Source organism: Chiloscyllium plagiosum, chromosome 33 (genome assembly GCF_004010195.1).
Source record: "Chiloscyllium plagiosum isolate BGI_BamShark_2017 chromosome 33, ASM401019v2, whole genome shotgun sequence".
NCBI lineage: Eukaryota > Metazoa > Chordata > Chondrichthyes > Orectolobiformes > Hemiscylliidae > Chiloscyllium > Chiloscyllium plagiosum.
The window spans coordinates 13,862,817-13,884,048 of NC_057742.1; the positions used below are offsets into that span (position 1 = coordinate 13,862,817).

The window sequence follows — 21,232 nt, forward strand, 5'->3', positions numbered from 1 at the left end:
ATAACACATGATATGTAGCACTTTATTTACTTCAACACACCTCTTTGTATACATGCAAGAATTATGGACAACCAACATTCACATAAAAAAGTGTTCAATTGCCATGAGTTTTGCAAAAATCAAAACTTAACTGATGTTTGAACAAACTAATGTTCTAACCATTTTCATCCAAAGTTAATATACATTTCAGGACATTTCATCACAAGGGTACTTTGGCCATGAAGCGCAATTCATTCAAATCAAAAAGAAAACAATCACACAGAACAGTGGAGACAGGATGGTGGTATGAGCAAGTATTACACATGAATAAAATGTATTGCTTCAAACATTAAGAAGACAATTCTAAACCTCAAAACACAATGCGGCTGAGGTAATTTGGAACAATAACAATCAGATACAAGCTTTGCTTTGATAGCTGAACCTTATCATTGATCTATTAGATGTCTCATCTCACTACTTCTTCTCACCTTATTTGAAACAGTATATCTAATTGCTAAAGCTTCCTGTTTGAATATGTGTAAAGGCCAAATTCACACTGCTTCTAACCTCAGTGAGTCTCAAACTTCTCTCAATATTCTGGGCAAGATAATGTTCATTATGTGCATGAAGTGCATCCTAAGATTTCAACAATTTTTCACCTTTCTTTATTCTAACAACATTATTGCAGTCACCCTCAAAACTGCTATTTGTTCATTCTTAATTCCAAATACAATATCCTACTCTTCATTCCTTCAAATCAAATCTGTCCTAAATTCTCATTCATTTAAAAGGGCCTAGGCACTCAACATTTTCAGTCATATAATTTTCTTGCTTTAAAGCCAATCTTGGGATCACTACTCTCCCAAGATTTATCTTCCCAAGTACTTGCCTGAATCTTCATGAGCTTGCACCCTGGTTTCTCAAATTTAAAAATGTTTCTCTCCTGCTTCTTCCACATGTCACTAAACAGGGATTGAAATAGCATGGAACAGAATAAATCTTTTTTTTAATCTGTTACTTACATTTGTAGCTTCTCTAATCAGCCTCTGCTCATGGTACAGAATGTGTTTGATTGATCTAACCAGTTCCAGTGGGCAACGGTCATAAGTATTCTGGAAATAAGAATTACAACTGTCAAACTATGCAACGAGTTGAACTTCTTTCCCAGGGTTGAAATCTATGCAGATTAATGTTCATTAATTTTTTCACGTTACCTCCTGAAAGGAAAGTTTAATTGCTACACGATTTCATACCTCATCCAATAGCCATTATTTAAACTTGAGCTGAATTGTGGCAGATCATTGAACTGTGGGAGGCAATACATTCTGTTCCTAACAAACTAACAATCAAAATGGGCTTGTTTTCGTCAAGAAGTCAATCAAGAGACTTTTATTCCAAGTCTGCAAAAGCAATCTAAGTGGTAGTCAACTGAGACCAAGCAATCCAGCACAGATCAAAAATCAAAACTGAATCTTCTGGTTTACATGACTTGAATGGAGTACTCAGCAGTAATGCTGATTTTTTCCAATCCCCACATTGAACTGATGGATCTCTCCTGGGATATTTTTGACATTGAAGCAAAGAGTTGATTAAGTGAAGGATATGTATTAGTAGAAGGCATAGGTGGCAGGCAAGGCAGTGTGCCTTGGCTACGGTTAGAGAAAGGGCTGGGCTTTTGGGTAAAATTGGAGATGCAAGGTGAACCATATATTTTGAATATGTGGCACTTCAAAATAGAAGACAAATTGCATACTTTGAAGGAGGAGGCAAATGAGTCTCTTCTGTACCCCTCAAAATTATGATCAAACTATCAAAGCGGAACCACCTGAATTTAGTGACCATTACGGGTAGCACGGTGGCTCAGTGGTTAACACTGCTGCCTCACAGCTCCAGGGATCTGGGTTTGATTCCAGTCTTGGGTAACTGTCAAGTTTGCACATTCCTCCCATGTCTGCATGAGTTTCCTCCAGGTGCTCTGGTTTCCTCCCACAGCCCATAGATATGCTGGTTAGGTGAATTAGTCATGCTAAATTGTCCATAGTGTTCAAGGATGTGTACGTTAGGTGTGTTAGTCAGGGATAATAGGGTAGCAGAATGGGTCTGGGTGGGTTACTCTTTGGAGGGTTGGTGTGGACTTGTTGGGCCAAAATGGCCTGCTTCCACACTGTAGGGATTCTATGATTACTACAGTTGTATTCTGTTACTTCTTTATGTATTTCAATGCTATTTTTCTTGTAATATCTTGGAAAATGCCCTGACTTGGTCCCTTTCTTATACCTGTTCCTTTGGGTCTTCCAGCCCCTTTACGGTGCAGAGATTGAGGCCCAAGAGCAAGTAGGAAGCTGTGAGAGATGGAATCCAAGCACAGGAGAAAACGAAAGCCAGCCAAACAGTTCTGACTAAGACCGAGCAGGGGAGCTGAGAAACAAGCCTGGTACGGCTTCATTTCTATTCTGGGGCCAGGAGGGAATCCAACATCAGCCAAATTAATACAAGTTCTACTCAAATGCCCAGAGTGAGCATATACCTAACGGATAAACTATTCTGAGATTTGACGTGTTGTGTCAAACTGATTGTTGCAGATAGCAATGAAAAGTATTAGGGAAGCCAAATTCACAAGTCCATAATTATTTAACATGTAACACTTTTTACTTTTAGGTATGTGGTTAAATTGGACGCTGAACCCAATCTTGAGACAGTTCTTTTCCTCACAGATTTTGTTGTGCAAATATTAAGAGGAAAGGTTATAATGTAAAATAATTATAGAGTGACCATAAGAAAAGCAGTAAATAAGCAATCGTAAAAAGGAAAAAAGTCTAACATTGGAAAACAGGTACATACTTGATAAATGTCAGATGGATTAAGTCACAAAGGCAAAATTGTCTAATATACTTTTAGTAATGAATGGAATACAAATTGCTAATAGTTTACTATAAAACTGAAAATGTTTTTGTCGTACACCTGCATGTGATTTAAAGTGTAAAATACAGTTTTCAATTTATTAGCATCTGGACTCCCAAACTTACACCATGGCTTTCTAAAACGCAGAATATTTAAACCTACCTTTAACTGAGTGGCATAATTCCCTAATTTCAGCTTTAATACAAAAATATCTTCACCCATTAGATGATCAGCTTTCTTCTGTAACTCCTGTATCAAGGTCTCAAGCAATCGTTGCGCTCGAAATTCCTCTTGTGGATTCTCAACATCAATTGAATCCCTAAAAAGAGAAACCAGCACAGAAAAGCAATTCCAAATATGGGTATTTATCATTAAGATTGTGCTAGAAACTTGTATTTGCTTGGATCAGCTTAGTGAATACTACAGGCAGAAACAATTTTTTTTCCAACAGCGAAAGCTCCTTGGAAATTCTTTAAATGTGGGGTCCCAGTAATATTAGCCAAGGCTTTGTTAAAAAGTTCGTTCATGGTATGCGAACATTGCTGGTAAGCCCAGCATTTATTGCCAATCCATAATTGCCCTTTGCTTGAGTGGTTTGCCAGGCCATTTCAGAAGGCAATTAAGAGTCAACCACATTATTGTGGGTCAGGGTCATATGTAGGCCAGACCAGGTAAGAACAGAAAGTTTCCTTCCCTAAACAACATTAGTAAACCAGCCAACTGGGGTCATCATTAGGCCAGCTTTTACTAATTCCAGACTTTTAAAAAACTTGAATTCAAATTTCATCATCTGCTATAGTGACCTCAGCAACTCGTAAAAATACCAAAGCTATCTGATCATTAGGGCTTGTGTTTGCACTATTGATAGCTACACGCTAACAAATCACCTGCTTGAATGTCTGTCTCAGAGTTGGTGAATTATGCTGAAATTTAGATCTTTAGCTCCACCTGTCCACTAGATCATGACTGATCTGCACTTAATCTCCAATTATCTATATTTTTTCTTGATGAACTTTAACAACAAAAATTTCTTGATTAGATTAGATTACCTACAGTGTGGAAACAGGCCCTTTGGCCCAATTAGTCCACACTGACCCTCCGAAGAGTGACCCACCCAAACCCATTCCCTATATTTACTCCTGACTAATGCACCTATCTCTATGGGCAATTTAGCATGACCAATTCACCTAACCTGCACATCTTTGGACTTTGGGAAGAAACCGGAGCACCCAGAGGAAACCCATGCAGACACGGTGAGAATGTGCAAACTACACACAGACAGCCACCCAAGGCTGGAATAGAACCCGGGTCCCTGGCACTGTGAGACAGCAGTGCTAACCACTGAGCCACTAACTCAAACCACAGCCTCTTGGAGGAGATAGCTCCCAAAGTGACTTCCTGGTTTCTGCAACTGGTATAACTCTAATTTTATATCTATGTAAATATATAATCCCTTCCGCACAAGACTACACTGAAATTATATGCCCAATTTAGTTAAACTATTAAAAGCACCAAAAAGAGAGCTGGATATGCAACCTTAAAGTGATGAATTTAGAGGGCTTTGGAGATAGGCCTGGAGAATAGGACTAGCTAGACGGCTCTTTTGGGAGCCAGTAGAGACACGAATGGCCAAATGGCCATTGTTCTGCAAAATTCAATGAACTGAACATCAGTTGCACGCACAATAGCATTACAGAAATATGTATATCGAAAGGCATTATAGTCATTTTGTTTGGAGTGAACATTTTCATGCATGAGAGTCCTTACATCAAGAAACTGACCATCTATTTATTCAAATATTGTACTAGTTTCATCTTAAGCAAGGAATGGAGAAGTACTGGGCCTCATAAAAGTGCTTCCAGCTGTGGTTAAATTTGAATGGTTAAGGGCATAAGGTGACAACACAATCACATGCTTTTATCCTAATGAGACATCAACAGCCATTAGGAATATGTTACTTGAACACAGGGTATCTAAGTTTTACATACCATGCCTGGCTTTCAATCCACTGTGACAAATAATGCCTAACTTCAATCGGGAAATGTTGACCATACAAGGACTGCATCTGACGCAGAGCTTCGCCCTGAAGCTGCTGGGCCTGAATCCATACTGACATGGTCTGAGACCTAAAAGACAAATCAAATAAGCCAATTATCAACAAAATAATGTGAAAAGATTTGAAGACCTATTTGCAAAATTCACTCAACAGAAAAAAATCACAAGCTAGCTTTCTGCAGTAGCCTTTCAGTAAATACTGTTTTAGACCATTTCCTCACAGAGAGTACGTAAGTAAATTGTTCCAACAGGAACAGGGAAGTCAAACTGTAGCTCCATACTTTCATTCAACCTCTTGACCTGCAACAGGTAGCTATCTAACTATGACAAAGAACGTACATCAACTCCTAAAACCAATTAAGATAAATTTTAATTCCTGGATAAAATAAAGCTCTTTTCAACCAATACATATACAGAACAACCTCGGTTATCTGGACATCAATTGTCCGAATTTTGGATTATCCAAACAAGACCACAAAACTTTTAATTAAATTTAAATAAAAGCACAATGCGAGCAGGCAGCCTGGACTAACAGCGAGACCAGGAACAGGGTTGCTACAGGAACCATGCTCCTGCTACTGCCAACACCACAGGAACCCTACCCCTGCTACTGCCAGCACCATGGGAACCCTGATCAGTTATCCGAACAAAATACTCTCCGCCCGTTTTGTGCAGATAATCGAGGTTGTTCTGTATACCAAACACAAATTTCATAAGCTCAAAAGTTTGACTAAGTTATCAATTTGACCAAAGGTCAGAAATTTAATTCACTTGTATACAACTTATGAAATTACAAAAGGCTTTAACCACCCGTGTCCTTATTGTATTTTGACTGACCAATCTGGAAGAATAGAAATTCCTCAACTGTATAATCCAAACACAATTACCAAGTAGAAGGAGGAAACGTTACAAGATCTATTAGTAGAAGACATATGCCTAGTACGAGCTGATACTAGTTCACTGCACAATATTTAAAATACACAGTGACCATCATGGAGCTGAGGCAATTATTACTAGAAACAGTATTATTGCTTCAGGAATAAATTAGCATATTTCCAAGGAAAGTATTAAACATTTTTACAGTAATATTGTTTATACTTTTGCCTCACTATGTTCTATCTTGAGACACTGCTGCCTCTCCTGTCATCTTTTGACATGCAGAGGGCATTTAATCAGATGGGAGAATGATGAGCGAGCCTTCCTGCCTCTACCCTGATTAACTCAGTGACAGAAAAGCCCAGTCAACCTTTTCCAAAAGGAGGAAACACAGTAACGACTGAACCACAGTTGACACTATGCATTGAGAATATGAGAAATAGCATTCAAATAAGGAAAATTGTGAAATTTAGCAGCACCACCCAGCCTAATGACATTTACCACTGAAAAGGACAACTGCACAGGTACATCATCTCCAGAATCCCCTCCAATTACTTGCTTTTGCATTGGCACACATCACCATTTTTGTAATTGTCAATGCATCACAATCCAGGAAACCCCTCAAGAACATGGCATCACCATAACCCCTTTACAATATGGATAACCGGCTAAAAAGGAAACCATCACTCTACCTTAGCATCAAGGAAGAGGAAATAAACAATGCCATCCATATCATAGCAGATAATCAAAAGCTTTCCTGAGTATGCAATCATACACAAGATGTACTTGAATTCAAGCTTTCATTTTATATACCTGATGCCATTCTCTATTTAAATTGAGGGGATTAATGAGAGAATTACAGGGAAGTACAGAAATCAACAGAATTGATGGTTAGATTTCCATCCTATCAGGTGATCAAACAAACACTGAAAAGTTATATCTGTTGTTGCATGTATGTACTTCATAATTGATGCAGGGCGAGTACCATTCTTCTCAGTTGTTTACACTACTGATTGTACTGTGCCTTTAGCAGTAATGAGCAAAAGCCTAAGGCTTTTATTGGCTCCAGCATTGCAGAATGCAAATATAACTCTGATTTAAATATTGGTAGAAAGCTGGAAGCAGATCTTTTAAAGGTCATAACATCATTAGGCACAAGGACATCAAAACATATTTTGTAATTATTTGCCTTTTACTGTCAAAGTATTTAATTTAAATTACATTTTCTCTCTGTGGAATTGAATATTTTAACTGAACATTAAAGAGTAATATTTCCCTAATTTATTTCAGAACCAGTTTTAGTCTTCATTACAGTTTGTATTAAAATGCATGACACTTGATCTTTGTTCACAGACTGGAACTGAAACACTTACCGAGGTCCTAATTTTATCTCACCACGCAGCGAACTCTTCTTTTACCACCAAATACTGCTACATTGGACCACAACGTCAGTGATGCTCCCTGATTGAATAGTGTTCTATATATACAGAAAAGAAAAAGCTTCTATCAGTACATTCAAAACATTGCACAATTAATTGAGGTTTTAGACAGTGGTCACTTTGAAATCAAGAAACATGGTTTCTTGTGCACTCCAATTTCCCACAAATATTGGAGTTGTTGGAATTAATGGTCCCTGCTAATTTTTATTGCGCACAGCCTATTCATTGAAGTGCTCCTTGAACATATTTTGCATTGCTGCACAAATTACAAGGGCCAACTTGTGTTCAACCAGTGCAGAAACTCTAGTTCTCTTCTGCATAATGAAATACTTTCTTAGTTAATCTATCCTTGTCTTCATCTCTCTCACTCTTTTGTTTCCTCTCTGCCACCTCCCAACCCCCATGGATATTTGCACACTGGGTCTGTTCCTCCGATTCAGCCTTGGATACAGGTGACATGTACTGGACCATAGCCCATCTCTTGTTCCCAGTGTGCCTCGGAAGAAATTCATTTTCTTCTTCAGACGGTAAAGGCTTCAAGGCTGCGATATGCAGTGTCCATCTCAGACTCCAGTGTCTTCTATGCTAAACGGAGGGGGAGAACCTGCAAGTTCCAACAGCCTTTCTAACTGTTTTAAAGGGCTGGGTATGTTTTGCTCCCCCGGCCCATTTGAGAGTTTGCAGCTTCAAAAATGTGCTCCATGCGCTTGTTTAGGACCTACTTGCCTACCCAAACTTTGCACATAAGGGGACCTGATCTCATGTCAACCATGCCTCTTACCCAGTAGAGCCATTTCCATGGTTTCAGCAGCAAACTTCCCCTGAAGTTAACTCTCTCTCTCGCTTAGAGTAGTCATATGTCCAGTAATAGTGCACCTTACGCCATTTGGACTGCTCTTTCCTCCAGACCACTGGACAACAGATGGTATAGAGCTGTCCTTCTACGTTGAATACCAATCGACTTTAGGAAATACTCAAATTCACTGCTGATAAACAATGGCTTGTTGTCTGTGACCAACAATTCCAGGAGCCCATGTATTGCAAAAGATGCTCACAGCTTTTCTATCATTCCAGTGTTTGACGAATGAACTCCAATCATGTCTGACCACTCTGAATGTGCACCCACAATGACCATGAAAAGGGTCGAAATAGTCAACATGTAGCTCAGTCCAGGGTTTGCCTGGCCAATCCCATGAATATGGGGGAGCTGCTGGTGGTAATTTCTGCCCTTGTTGGCATACTGGGCACTGCCCCATCAACACAACTGTGTTTGTATCCAGTCCTGACCACCAGATGTAACCTCTCACCAACATCTTCATTTTGGATAGCCCTGAATGACATTGGAGGAGTTCAGCCAGTTTCTGGCTGCGACCCTTCCTCAGGAGAATTACTCCTGCTCCCCATAATAAAATGCCATCCTCTGTGATCTTGTTTTACTGGGTCCAGAAAGGTTTCAATTCTGGTTGTGACAGCCCTTTTTTTTCTGCCATCATCACCAACTTTTGTAGCTTTGCCAGGGCTGGATCTTTTTATGTTCACAGTCTGATATTGTCAGCGGTTACCGGAAGGCTGTCCAGAAAGCTTAAAACCAAAATGGACTCTTCCAATCGCAGCACCATCAATGGTGTAGTGCCAACAGGTGGTGGATCAAAGCATTCCATTTGCTACTTAGCCTCTCGGATGGTGTTCAAACTTGTAATTGTATGCACTTAGTATTAGAGCCCACCATTGAATTTGACTAGAAACTATGAATAGCATGGCTTTGTCCTCTTTAAGTGACCTAGCAGGGGTTTGTGATCTGTTACTAATACAAATTTATACCCGTAATTGTATTAAGAACAAAACAGCACAAGAACAGCCCCTTCAGCCCTCCAAGCCTGCACTGACATATTTTGCCTTTCTATACTAAAATTGTCTTCACTTACAAGATCTGTATCCCTCTATTCCCTTCCTAATCATGTATTTATCCAAGTGCTTCTTGAATGCTGCTATTGTGTCTGCTTCTAATACCACCTCTGGCAGTGCATTCCAGGCACACATCACCCTTTGTGTGAAAAGTTTGCCTCACACATCTTTTTTAAATTCCCTCCTGCTGCTTGAACCTGTATCCCCTAATAACTTATCCTTCCACCCTGGGAAAAAGCCTCATACTTGCCACTCTATCCATGCCATTCACAATCTTACAAACTTCCATCAGGTCACCGTTCAATTTCCTGCATTTCAGTGAAAACAAACCCAGTCCACCCAACCTCTCTTCATAGATAAAATCCCCATACCAGGCAACTTCAAGATAAACCTTTTCTCCAAAGCATCCACATCCTTCTGGTAGTGTGATGACCAGAACTGTATGCAATATTCAAATTGTGGCCTAACTAAAGTTCTATAAAGCTGCAGCATAACTTGTCTAACCTTCTACTCTATGCCTCTTCCAATGAAGGGAAGCATGCCATTAGGCTTTTTTTTTACTACCCTATCTACCTGCGTTGCAGCCTTTAGTGATGTGGACCTGCACAGCCAGATCCCTCTGCATATCAAAACCCCGAAGGGTTCCGCCATTCACTGTATAATTACCACCTGTACTTGACCTTCCAAAATGCATCAGTTCACATTTATTCTGATTAAACTCCATCTGTCATTTTTGTGCCCATGCCTCCAACTGATCTATGTTCTGCTGCATCCTCTGACGATCCTCCTCACTACTCAACTTCACCAATCATTGTATTATCCACAAACTTACTAATTGTACCAGCTACATTTTCCTCCAAATTATTTATGCAGACCACGAACAAGAGGCCCCAGCATTGATCCCTGTGGAACACCACTTGTCGCAAGCCTCCATTCCAAAAATATCCTTCCACTGCTATCCTCTGTCTCCTAGAGCTAAGTCAGTTCTGTATCCATCTTGCCAGCTCATCCTGATACTATGAGACTTCACCTTTTGTACCAGTCTGCCATGAGGGACCTTGTCAAAGGCTTCAGAGTAAAGCCCACGTAGACATCATCAACTGTTTTTACCTGAATCACCTTCGATCAAATTATGCGGCATTACTTCGCAATGTTGTCTACTGTTAATTAGTCCATTTACTTCTAAATGTGTATCGAGCTTGTTGCTGAAAATCATTTCCAATAATTTCCCTACCATCAATGTTAGGCTCGAAGGCCTGTAATTTCCTGGATTATCCATGCTACCACTCTTTAAAAAGTGGGACAAAATTGGCTATTCTTCAGTCCTCTGGAGGCCAAAGAAGATACATAGATACTCCAGCAAATTATTCTCTTGCCTCCTTCAATATTCTGGGATATTTATCTACCTCAATACTTTTTTTAAGATGCACAATACCACTCCTTTTTTAATAGCAACTTGTCTTAGAAATTCGACACTCCCTCCCTTGAGATCATCCTGTACCAACTCTTCTTTGGTGAATTCCAACAATAAAGTATTCATTTAGGACTTCATCTACTTCTAGTGGCTCCACACAGACTCCATTCCTTATCCTTGAGTGGGCCAACCCTTCCCCGGCTTCCCTTTTGATTTTTATATATGTTTAAAGGGCTTGGGATTCTCCTTAATTGTGTTTGCTAATGATTTTTCATGACCCCTTTTAGCCCTTCTAATTCCTTGTTTAAGTCCTTTCTTACTTTCCTTATATGCTTCAGCAGTTTCCATTCTCCTAGAACTTACGTATTGGTGGAACTTTATCATAGGAAAGATAACCATCAAACCTTCCTTCTCTACTTGGTCGCATTAGTTCTCTACATCAGCCAAAGTCCAGGAAGAAACACTACCCTGATACCGTACAGAGAGGAATTGCATATCAACACCAGACCGCACTTGGGATCATGGTGTGCCAACATCTTAAATGACAATATTTGCATCTTCATTTCCCAAAAGGCTATGTCTTGACTAAAAGACCAAGGCTGACCTTTTTCAATAGCAGATGTAAGGGTGCGAGGACGGAGGCCACGTTACATATGATTATCTCTTAATAATAAGGGAAGATCCAAGTTCCAGTACAGGTGTGGGAACCAGTTGAACTTTCATCATCCTCACTTTCCTCCAACGGGTATAACCTAGTCTTGTTGACTCTGCAGCCCAAGTAAGTCACTTCGGGTGCCTGGAGCACACATTTTCCCCTTCTAGGGTTACTCCCTGGGAGAAACATTTAAGCACCATGTCCAAGTTCTCCAAATGTTCTTTGCTGGTCTTCCTGGTTATTAGCATGTCATCCAGTTCAAAAACAACTTGCCATCGACCTTGTAAAATGTTCTCTATCATCTGCTGAAAAATAGCACAGGCTGATGATAGCACAAATGGCAGTCTCACATAACAGTGCAAACCCATATGGTATTAATTGTAGCACACTTGGGAATCCTCATCTAACTACAATCGCAGGTATGCATGGCTCATGTCCAGCTTCATGAAGGACAATGCCCTCACCCTGGCCAGATTTGTGTGTAAGTCCTCTCCACAAAGGATTAGGTATTTATCCAGCAAGAAACAAGTTCACCATTTGTTTAAAATCCCCACAAAAAAACCTCACTGACCCGCTGGGCTTCACTCTCAGCTACAATGTACCTACAATCATTTTACCGTTTTGGGCCGATAAAGTATTTGACTCAATATGACAATAAATTTCAAAATACATTTAACATGTCACAAATTCATTTTTTTTTGTATCTAATTAGATAAATTTCCAAATATATTTACAATGATTACAATTCACTACATATTGACTCTTAGACCAAATAAGCTGTCAATAAAATTTCACATACAGTTTCAAAACAACAGCATTTGCAAACAACTGAAGATTCTCATCATTTTACACTATATACTAAAAGCAAAACATTTCAATCAATGTCAAACACACTGTGTTTAGATTTGGCAAATATATGCAAGTCAATGCACTGATTTTACTACTTTCACTAAGTTTTCTTCCTGTCAGTATATGGTATTTAGTAGGATCAAAAGGATTATAACAATTTGGGAAAACAGAAGTCTAAGATGCAAAATTTGTTCTTTGAACTGAGTACTAAAGTAATATTTTAAATAACTAACTTGAATTTTAGAGGCGAAGAGCACAACATCTCAAGATTAATAATACTTACAGCTTGTTCAAAATCACAAGTCAGAACTGCTTGAGATAAATATGGGAATTTAGGCATGAGACAGGCTTAAACTACTGAAATCTTCAAAATAATGCATCACAGAATGACCAAAGGCAGTTTCTTTACAAGATGTCATCCAGCCTACACAAACCAGATGAAAAAGAATTCATACTGCCAACTTCCTCCACATAATGTAATTTTGACTCAGTCTGACGCACATTAAGTAACTCTTTCAGTTACACAGCATTTCAGCACAGCTATCAACTAAAAAGCTTATAACAGAAACATCTTAAGTATGGCATCTCTACTGGTGACAGACTTTAAAGTACAATATTAATTATATCCTTTTGACATTGTATTATTGTTCTTACTGAATTATAAGATAAATATATACACACACACATATACAAGATTACATTCATATTAGAGCCCTGCCTTTGAAGGCAAGGGTGGAAGCAGCCAGGTAGTTAATCTAGATGTACTATGGATATACAGAGTAGAAAAAAGTTGCAGAAAATGAGATTGCAGCTAATACTTTCATTTGAAAGTATCAGTAGAAGTGAGGCAAATTCATGTGCTTGGATTTTCATCGCGTAACACTAGATACAACTAAAGGATTCTCTGCTATGGGAAACCAAAACTTGAAATTAGCATATGAAAAATTGAAGGATAAGCTACATCCTTCATTGGCCTTGACTTGTCTCAGACAATACATGCAAACAAACACTGCTGCACTTTTGCCATTTATGCATTCCAAAATTCTAAAAAGGGAGAAATATTAGAGATTATTAAAGTCAGGACTTGGACAGGATTTTAATTGCTGGTCATTTTTATCATGTAGCTCAATATACTCTCCACATTATCTCGCGTAAGAACACCTCTTTGAAGTTGTAAGTTTGGTCACAGAACTGGTAGGTTTGTTTCCATTTCGTCACAATGCTTGGTAACATCATTAATGAGCCTCCATTGAAGCACTGGTATTCTGTTCCACTTTCTATTTGTGTGTCTTGGTCTGTTACAATGGGTGATATCATTTCCAGTGGAGTTTGCACATTCTCCCCATGTCTGCGTGGGTTTCCTCCGGGTGTTCCAGTTTCCTCCCACAGTCCAAAGACGTGCAGGTTAGGTGAATTGGCCATACTAAATTGCCCATAGTGTAAGGTGCATTAGTTAGGAGAATGGGTCTAGGTGGGTTGCTCTTCGGAGGGTCGGTGTGGACTTGTTGGGCCGAAGGGCCTGTTTCCACATTGTAGGTAATCTAATCTAATGCTGATTTGTTTGTAGGTCTTATCGCTGAAAGTGAAGTGGGTAGTGAGGCACAGGTCTACTAGCTTGAGGATGCTGTCCTTGCTGATGGAGTTGGTGCTGTCTGGTGTCTCTCTCCTTGGTTCATCTCAACACCCAACAAGCCAGAAGAATAGAACAGAACGGAAGCAGAATGTTGCGAGAAATGACTAATGATGCCCACAACCGACTCCACAAATATAACGGGAAATTTCACACCAAAACACTTCGTACACCAACACAGCTGACCAGGAATGGACAAGTCATAGAGATGTACAGCACGGAAACAGACCCTTCAGTCCAACTCGTCCATGCCGACTAGATATCCGAACAGAATCTAATCCCACCTGCCAGCACTTGACCCATATCACTCTAAACCCTTCCTATTCATATACCCATCTTTTAAATGCTGTAATTGTACTAGCCTCCACCTCTGACAGCTCATTCCATACACGCACCACCTATGCATGAAAAGGTTGCCCCTTAAGTCCCTTTTATATCTTTCCCCTCTACCCTAAACCTATACTTCTAGTTCTGGACTCCGCCACCCAAGGGAAAATACCTTGTTTATTTATCCTAACCATGCCCCTCATGATTTTATAAACTTCTATAAAGTCGCCCCTCAGCCTCCGATGCTCCAAGGAAAACAGTCCCAGCCTATATAGCTTCTCCCTATAGCTCAAATCCTCCAACCCTGGCCAAATTTCTGAACCATTTCAAGTTTCACAATATTTTTCCAATAGGAAGGAGACCAGAATTCCACAAAATGTTCCAAAAGTGGCCTAACCAATGTCCTGTACAGCCACACGTGATGTCCCAACTCTCACATTCAATGCTCTGAACAATCAGGGAAAGCACACCAAACGCCTTCTTCACTATCCTATCTACCTGCGACTCCACTTTCAAGGAACTATAAACCTGCACTCCAAAGCATCTGTTCAGCAACACTCCCCAGGACCTTACCATTAAGTATATAAATCTTGCTCTGATTTGCTTTTCCAAAATAAAGCACCTCACATTTATCTAAAGTAAACTCCATCTACCACTCCTCAGCCAATGGCCCATCTGATCAAGATCCTGTTGTAATCTGGGGTAATCTTCTTCACTGTCCACCACACCTCCAATTTTGGTGTCATCTGCAAACTTAGTAACCTCCTATGTTCACATCCAAATCTTTTATATAAATGAAGAAACGCAGTGGACCCAGCAACGACTCTTACATCAATAAGTACGTACATTAGAACGAGCCATTGGCATCAAATGACAGTAAAACCAAGTCAAAGAAAAAACTAGCCCTACAAGAAAAACTGGACAAGCTCGCACAAAAGAACAACACAGGCAATTCAGAAGCTTGGATAAAGAAATTCAGACCGACCACTGGCAGGCATGGAAAAGGCCGTCCTACTAAGAGTGATGAACTACAACTTCAAAGACATGGACAAAAAGACTTCTTAGCAGCACTGGAACCAAGCCTGAAAGAAAAGAGACGTACGGAAGAAACCCAGCAGGCCATCAGACAGACAGCTGCACCAACACTAAGCAGGGATACATGCCGGAAAGAAAAGCCCAAGGAGGACTCAAAAGACAAATATTGAAATCCTACTGGCAGACAAAGGGCGCATGACTGTCAATCCTAAACAGAACACAATACACTGAAAAGGATGGTCCCGACTCCACACCTAGAAAACTGTCTCACAGCACCACTGAAGAAACAGGCAAAATTAACAAGATAGGTCTACAAAGAATGAAACCTGATGGATCCAACACAGTTTCTACGGATTACCCAAGGTAAACAAACTAGGGGTCCCCCTCAGACCCACAGTCTCACTTCCCAGCACACTGACACACTGAGTAACAAAGGAACTTCACTGTAAACTGAAATACCTAGTAGGAAACTCATGCCACTCCATCCACCCGCCCAAGAATTCCTGAATATCAAAGGCACCAAGATAGAAGAGGATGAAATCATGGTCTCCTTCGAGGTAATAGCCCTATTCACATCAATTGACATCATTAATATAATAAAATAATAACACTGACCTCATTACTAGATGAACCAAGGACACACACACCAGACAGCACCAACTCCATCAGCAAGGACAGCAACACACACAGACCAGATACTCAATCAATCAGAGAAGCATCAATCATCCCAACACCCACAAACGGAGCTGCATCAGGACAGTATTTAAAAGGACCACAATACACTGCAGCACCCAGGAACTACGAGCAGCAGAAAGAAAAACCTATGCAACGTATTTAAGAACAACAGGTACCCGATAAGTACAGTCTGCCATTTCTTAAACAAACCCAAACAAGACGACACAACACGCCCAGAGACTCTAGCCACACTACCATCCAAAGATATCTTGGAGATGACGACCAGATTACTCTGACCCCTAGGCATCATGGTAGCCCATAAACCTACCAACACACTGAAACAGCTACTGACGAACCTAAAGGATCCTGTACCAAAAGCCAGCAAAACAAACGTCATACACAAAATATCCTGCAAGGACTGCAATAAACACTACATCGGACAGACAGGCAGGAAACTAGCCACTAGACTACACGAGCACCAACTAGCCACCAAAAGATATGACCAACTATCACAGACGAAGGAGGATACCACTTCAACTGGGACAACACATCCATCCTAGGACAGGCTAAACAAAGACACGCATGGGAATTCCTAGAAGCCTGGCATTCAAACCGGAATTCTATCAATAAACACATTCGATTTGGACCCCATTTACCAACCTCTGAGAAAAAGAGCCAGAAATGATATCACCCACCGTAAAAACCAAGACACATAAATACAAAGTGGGACAGAACACCTGCGCTTCAACGAGGCTCACTGATGATGTTACCAAGCATGGTGACTAAACGTCTGAGAACAAACCTACCATCTCAGCCAGCAAACTTACAACCTGGAGTACAAAGCTTCTCAAAAATCATAAACTCTTCTTTGAACCGTGAAAATAATCAAAATCCCCCATGACTGCTTTCTAACATTTTAAGCGAATTTAATATTCTGACGTCAGTAAAATGCAGTCACTGAAGCTGCTCAATTTTATAGCTGGCCACACGTGGCATTAATTACAAACCATTGTATGGAATTTAATGTATTTGGCACAGAATACTGAGTCCAGCTGCCTGGTACAATCTTACAACAAGCTATTTAAGTGCCATGGTATGACATGGTGCTTTTGCTTGTCAGCTATATTAGAGCGAAAATGTGGGGTCTTCCACAGCAGATGTCTGCCGGATTATCCTTTGCAGTCTTTTTGACCAACAATTCTGTAACCAAACTGGTGTGCCTGCACCTGATGAATCAAACTTGGGTAATCTGGCTCCGTCTCAGTGTTTCATTTAGTGTGTGGGGAACGAGTTAAGGAGAAAATTATCTTGAGTATAGTTCAGCAATATGTTTATTACTTTTAATATACTGCAAATAGTGAATCACAAATCTCAATTTTCAAAAAATAGTTCATTTTAAATAAATTAATACATCGTTATTTTACTTCTTTATAAACCAATCTTTCTGAAATTGACAACACTGAAGCAGTCAGTATGAAGTGGATAGTTTCTTCAATATTACTCTCTCTGTTGTTCAACTTGAATATTGGCTTAGTTGGAGAGATGGGACCTCCCTGTTTAGTCAGTAATACTGAATCTGTTAAGTACAACAGCTAACAAAAATGCAAACATGTCCATACTTGCATGTGGTTCAGTAGCTTTCAACAAAGTGGCTCCATTTCCCAAGTGAAAGGTTCTTTAGTGAACAGTGCACAAGTAATTCAGCAGAGACATTGCATTCAAATCTGGATGCATAACTGTCACTCAAAAGCAACGAGATAAGGACTTCCAGACAATTCTCATCTCCATACTACAGGAGCAATAAAAGCCCCTGCTCAAAACAACTACATCAACACAAACAATGGATTTTAGCATGGAATCTTCCAAATCTGCATGGATCAGCAGCTCTATCGAGACTCCGTGAACCACCATACAACTCTCCTCCAATTAGCTGTAAGAGATGGTCTTTTTGTGTAGTACGCATTTAATCTCCACACTTTTACTCAAGTCAAGCTTTACAAGTGATCCTTTAATATCAATATTTAGAATACAAAACATTTAATCAACGTTTACAGTCACAGTTGCATAGCTCCAGCCATGAAAGTGAATCAAACTAACACACCTCCTAACCCTATCTATGACTCCATATTATAGAAAAATCGCGCTTTAGAAACAGTGTCCTCAATTAGTCAATCACGTTGCAGCAAATTCACATTAACAAAAAGTGTATTATCACAGAAGCACCTGCAGAGGCAATGCCACCACGATGCAGACTGCAACAATCTGCAAGTCTCATTTTAATTGTGGCAAAAAGAACTCTGCCAAAAATCATTCTGACGAGGCAAAAAAGGAGCTAGACTGTCTTACAATAAATTTTAAACTAGTTGTAAGATCAGGGAAAACACAACACCAATAAAATTTCTATAAAATTCTGGTGACTGTTAAATAGATTCGATTCTGTACAGGTGCAGAACAGTCTGACAACTGGTTAGCTTGCACATCACCAACAGCAGAGTCACCCCTTGCAAAGAAATAATTATATTTATTGCTGTGTCACTCCTGACTTTCCCATGAGTTTGAAATTTAATGTTATACTGGCATGACATCACAGGTGCAACTGGGTGTTCTAAGGGCAAGACATTTTATTCAGACATATGAATCAAAAAGTTTGGATTATTAGGTTTTTTTTTAAAAGTAAAAAGAAAGTGGAGCCGTGTTATGTTCTTCTAATGAAACTGGATTTGATAGTTCTAAGACACATGTTGGCATCAGATATCTGAAAATAAACTGCCCAGTATTAGCCATTGAATGGATTCTCAATGAAGCTTTTCACACAGTGAGAGGAGAGAACATAGAACATTACAGCACAGTACAGGCCCTTCGGCCCTCGATGCTGCGCCGACCTGTGAAATCAATCTGAAACCAATCCAACCTATACTATTCCATTCTTATCCATATGCCTATCCAATGACCATTTAAATGCCCGTAAGGTTGGCGAGTCTACTACTGTTGTAGACAGTGCATTCCACACCCCCACTACTCTGAGTAAAGAAACTACCTCTGACATCTGTCCTATATCTATCACCCCTCAATTTAAAGCTATGTCCCCTCGTGCTAGCCACCACCAGAGGAAAAATGCTCTCACTGTCCACTCTAACACACTGATTATCTTATACCTCAATTAAGTCACCTCTCAACCTTCCTCTCTCTAACAAGTCCCTCAACCTTTCCTCGTAAGATCTTCCCTCCATCCTAGTAAATTTCCTTTGAACCCTCTCCAAAGCTTCCACATCCTTCCTATAATGCAGTGACCAGAACGCAATTCTCTAAGTGTGGCCAGTTTTGTACAGCTGCAGCATGACCTCATGGTTCTGAAACTTAATCCCTCTATTTTATTGGTAGATTAGTTGGATCAATTAGAGAGAGATCAGTTGGGAGTCAGACTTCCAAAACGCCTGCCAGCAAATGGGATTTCTCTACAACCACTGCTTCAGAGTGAAAAAGGAGAAAAGAAAGTCAAAAATTTTGCCAAAAAACCCTTGCTAACTCAAGATCCAACTGACCAACTATCAAATTGAGCGTTTCTGTGGTCAAAAATGTGATATTATCGCCAAAAATCGAAAAGAACTGAGAAAGTCACCTCATTTCCCCTTTGTTGTTCCAGTTCTGATCCACAGACTGTTTTTGCCTACATTTTCATTCACAATATTCCCACAAAAACATTTTTTTTCACCTGTCCTGCCCATATGTGAGAGTACGTGAGTGTGTTTTTGGATTTTAAGGGAGTATAGTTTAAATTTGCAGATTAGTCATTAATAATCTGTTTCTACCACGTATGAGAAGTCAAATTCGTAACAATGAGCACGTTTATCACTTTTGTGACACCTTGAAAAATAGTGGGCTCAATTTCCAGTGCACTACTCCTACCAGAGATCTGATGCACATGCAAACATTACTGCATGTGTGTTGGAAAAATACACTTCTCATTCAGGATTGCGAGGTTTGTTTTAACGTTGTTTCTTGGTAACGTTCTAAGGTTACGGACCTGTCTGCATCATTCTGGAACACCCTTCAGTTGTTAACGCTTTTTCCAAATCATCCCCTCCCCAACTCTTCTGCAAATTTGATATGTCTGTGGGGTCATGGTCTGTGGAGATTAATGACAAGACGAGCATCTTCAATTTGCAGGAGACAAGTTCCCTTCATGTTTGTGATCAGTTTCAACATTTTTTGATCAAAAATTTCTTCAGAAAGATTCCCATGCAATCAAAGAGATAGTTTACGCATCAGTGGGTTCAAAACTTTTCAGTCACCAGGCTGGGTGACCATGGTAAAGCCAGCAAGGAAACAATCAGCATACACATCCTCAAATGTGGGAGTTGCTCACAATGGCTTTCAAACTTGGGTACATATGGTAGAAAATCATTTTAAAATATTTTTACAAAAATGAAGTCTCACACAAATATTAATGCTTTGAAATACTGTGATAAGTCCTTACTTTGCAATTATGATTGTGGCAAGTGGAGTTTTTTGATCAAAAATTAGAAATCCAAACGAAGAGAAACTACCTTGTGCAAGTCAAAACTGCTCCTCCTATTGTAGTGTCACTGATCTCCACAGCCATCGCTCTCAGATAGGTTTCAAAAGAAGAACAAGGGATAGTCATGCAGCAGATGTGGTAAAGGAAGGACTATCAAGAGTCAGGGAACAGAAGTGGCTGCAACTAAGGGTCAGAAGCCAGAGATTGAGTAAGGCAGCCAAAGAGGATCTAAGTCCAAAGATAGGTGTAGGAGTGGATAGTAACAGAAGCCATCAACCAGAGGATCAGACGGAGGAAGGGTCAACACCATCACGAGGATCAGAGCGCAAGATGCATGGGAAGCAGGACTGGCAGCAGGTGGGTGATATTATAAGTAGAAAATGTCACCATATCACTTGATGTTTTAATTTTATTTTCAGAATTATTTAATTTAGCAATGCAAAGAGCATATACTTCTTTCATGGAGAACAGCGGTTAGTGGTTTTATGGAGAAAATGTGATTTTTCCAAGTCGTTCCACTTAAAGTCATGATTTTCAGGAGCACAACCATAATTGTAAAAGGAATACTTATCACAATATTTCAAAAGTGTGCATATTTGTGATACACTTTATTTTCAAAAATATTTAAATTATTTTCTACCACATTTGCATTCATGGATCATAATATAGGCTTTGACGCCTTGGATAGCTGAGTTTAATATTTTGATCTATCCATCCATTTTTAGCTACTGGGTTTGCACAATAGCCTGCTCTCTCCTCTCCACACCAACACCTTCTTTACCATCTAAACACCTTGCCCTGCAGTCCAGTATTCCTGATCATCTATACAACACAAAATTATCCTATTGTATAATCATGTAGTCAGCACCTTGATCTTGCAATTCGTGGAGGATTTAGTGACAGTAATGCCATTGAATATCAAGATACATATTTTGAGTTTCTTTTGTTGGAGATTGCCATTTATCAGCCCAAG

At 39.7% G+C, this 21,232-nt stretch overlaps 1 protein-coding gene across 5 annotated transcripts in view; it reads right to left on the reverse strand.

Moving 5' to 3' along the window:
• The window catches only part of stat5a (signal transducer and activator of transcription 5a), a 144,463-nt gene that overhangs the window by 42,607 nt on the left and 80,624 nt on the right, over nucleotides 1-21,232 (reverse strand). For 4 of the 5 annotated variants that reach the window (XM_043674968.1, XM_043674971.1, XM_043674969.1 and 1 more), the window contains 4 exons: nucleotides 7,185-7,288; nucleotides 4,869-5,006; nucleotides 3,043-3,199; nucleotides 1,002-1,091 (listed from right to left, as the gene is read on the reverse strand). In XM_043674968.1, coding sequence (XP_043530903.1) covers nucleotides 1,002-1,091; nucleotides 3,043-3,199; nucleotides 4,869-4,996 — 375 coding nt within the window. In that variant the 5' untranslated portion in view covers nucleotides 4,997-5,006; nucleotides 7,185-7,288. Of the gene's footprint in view, nucleotides 1-1,001; nucleotides 1,092-3,042; nucleotides 3,200-4,868; nucleotides 5,007-7,184; nucleotides 7,289-21,232 lie in introns of those variants that run through there. The other variant, XM_043674972.1, reaches the window with a different exon arrangement.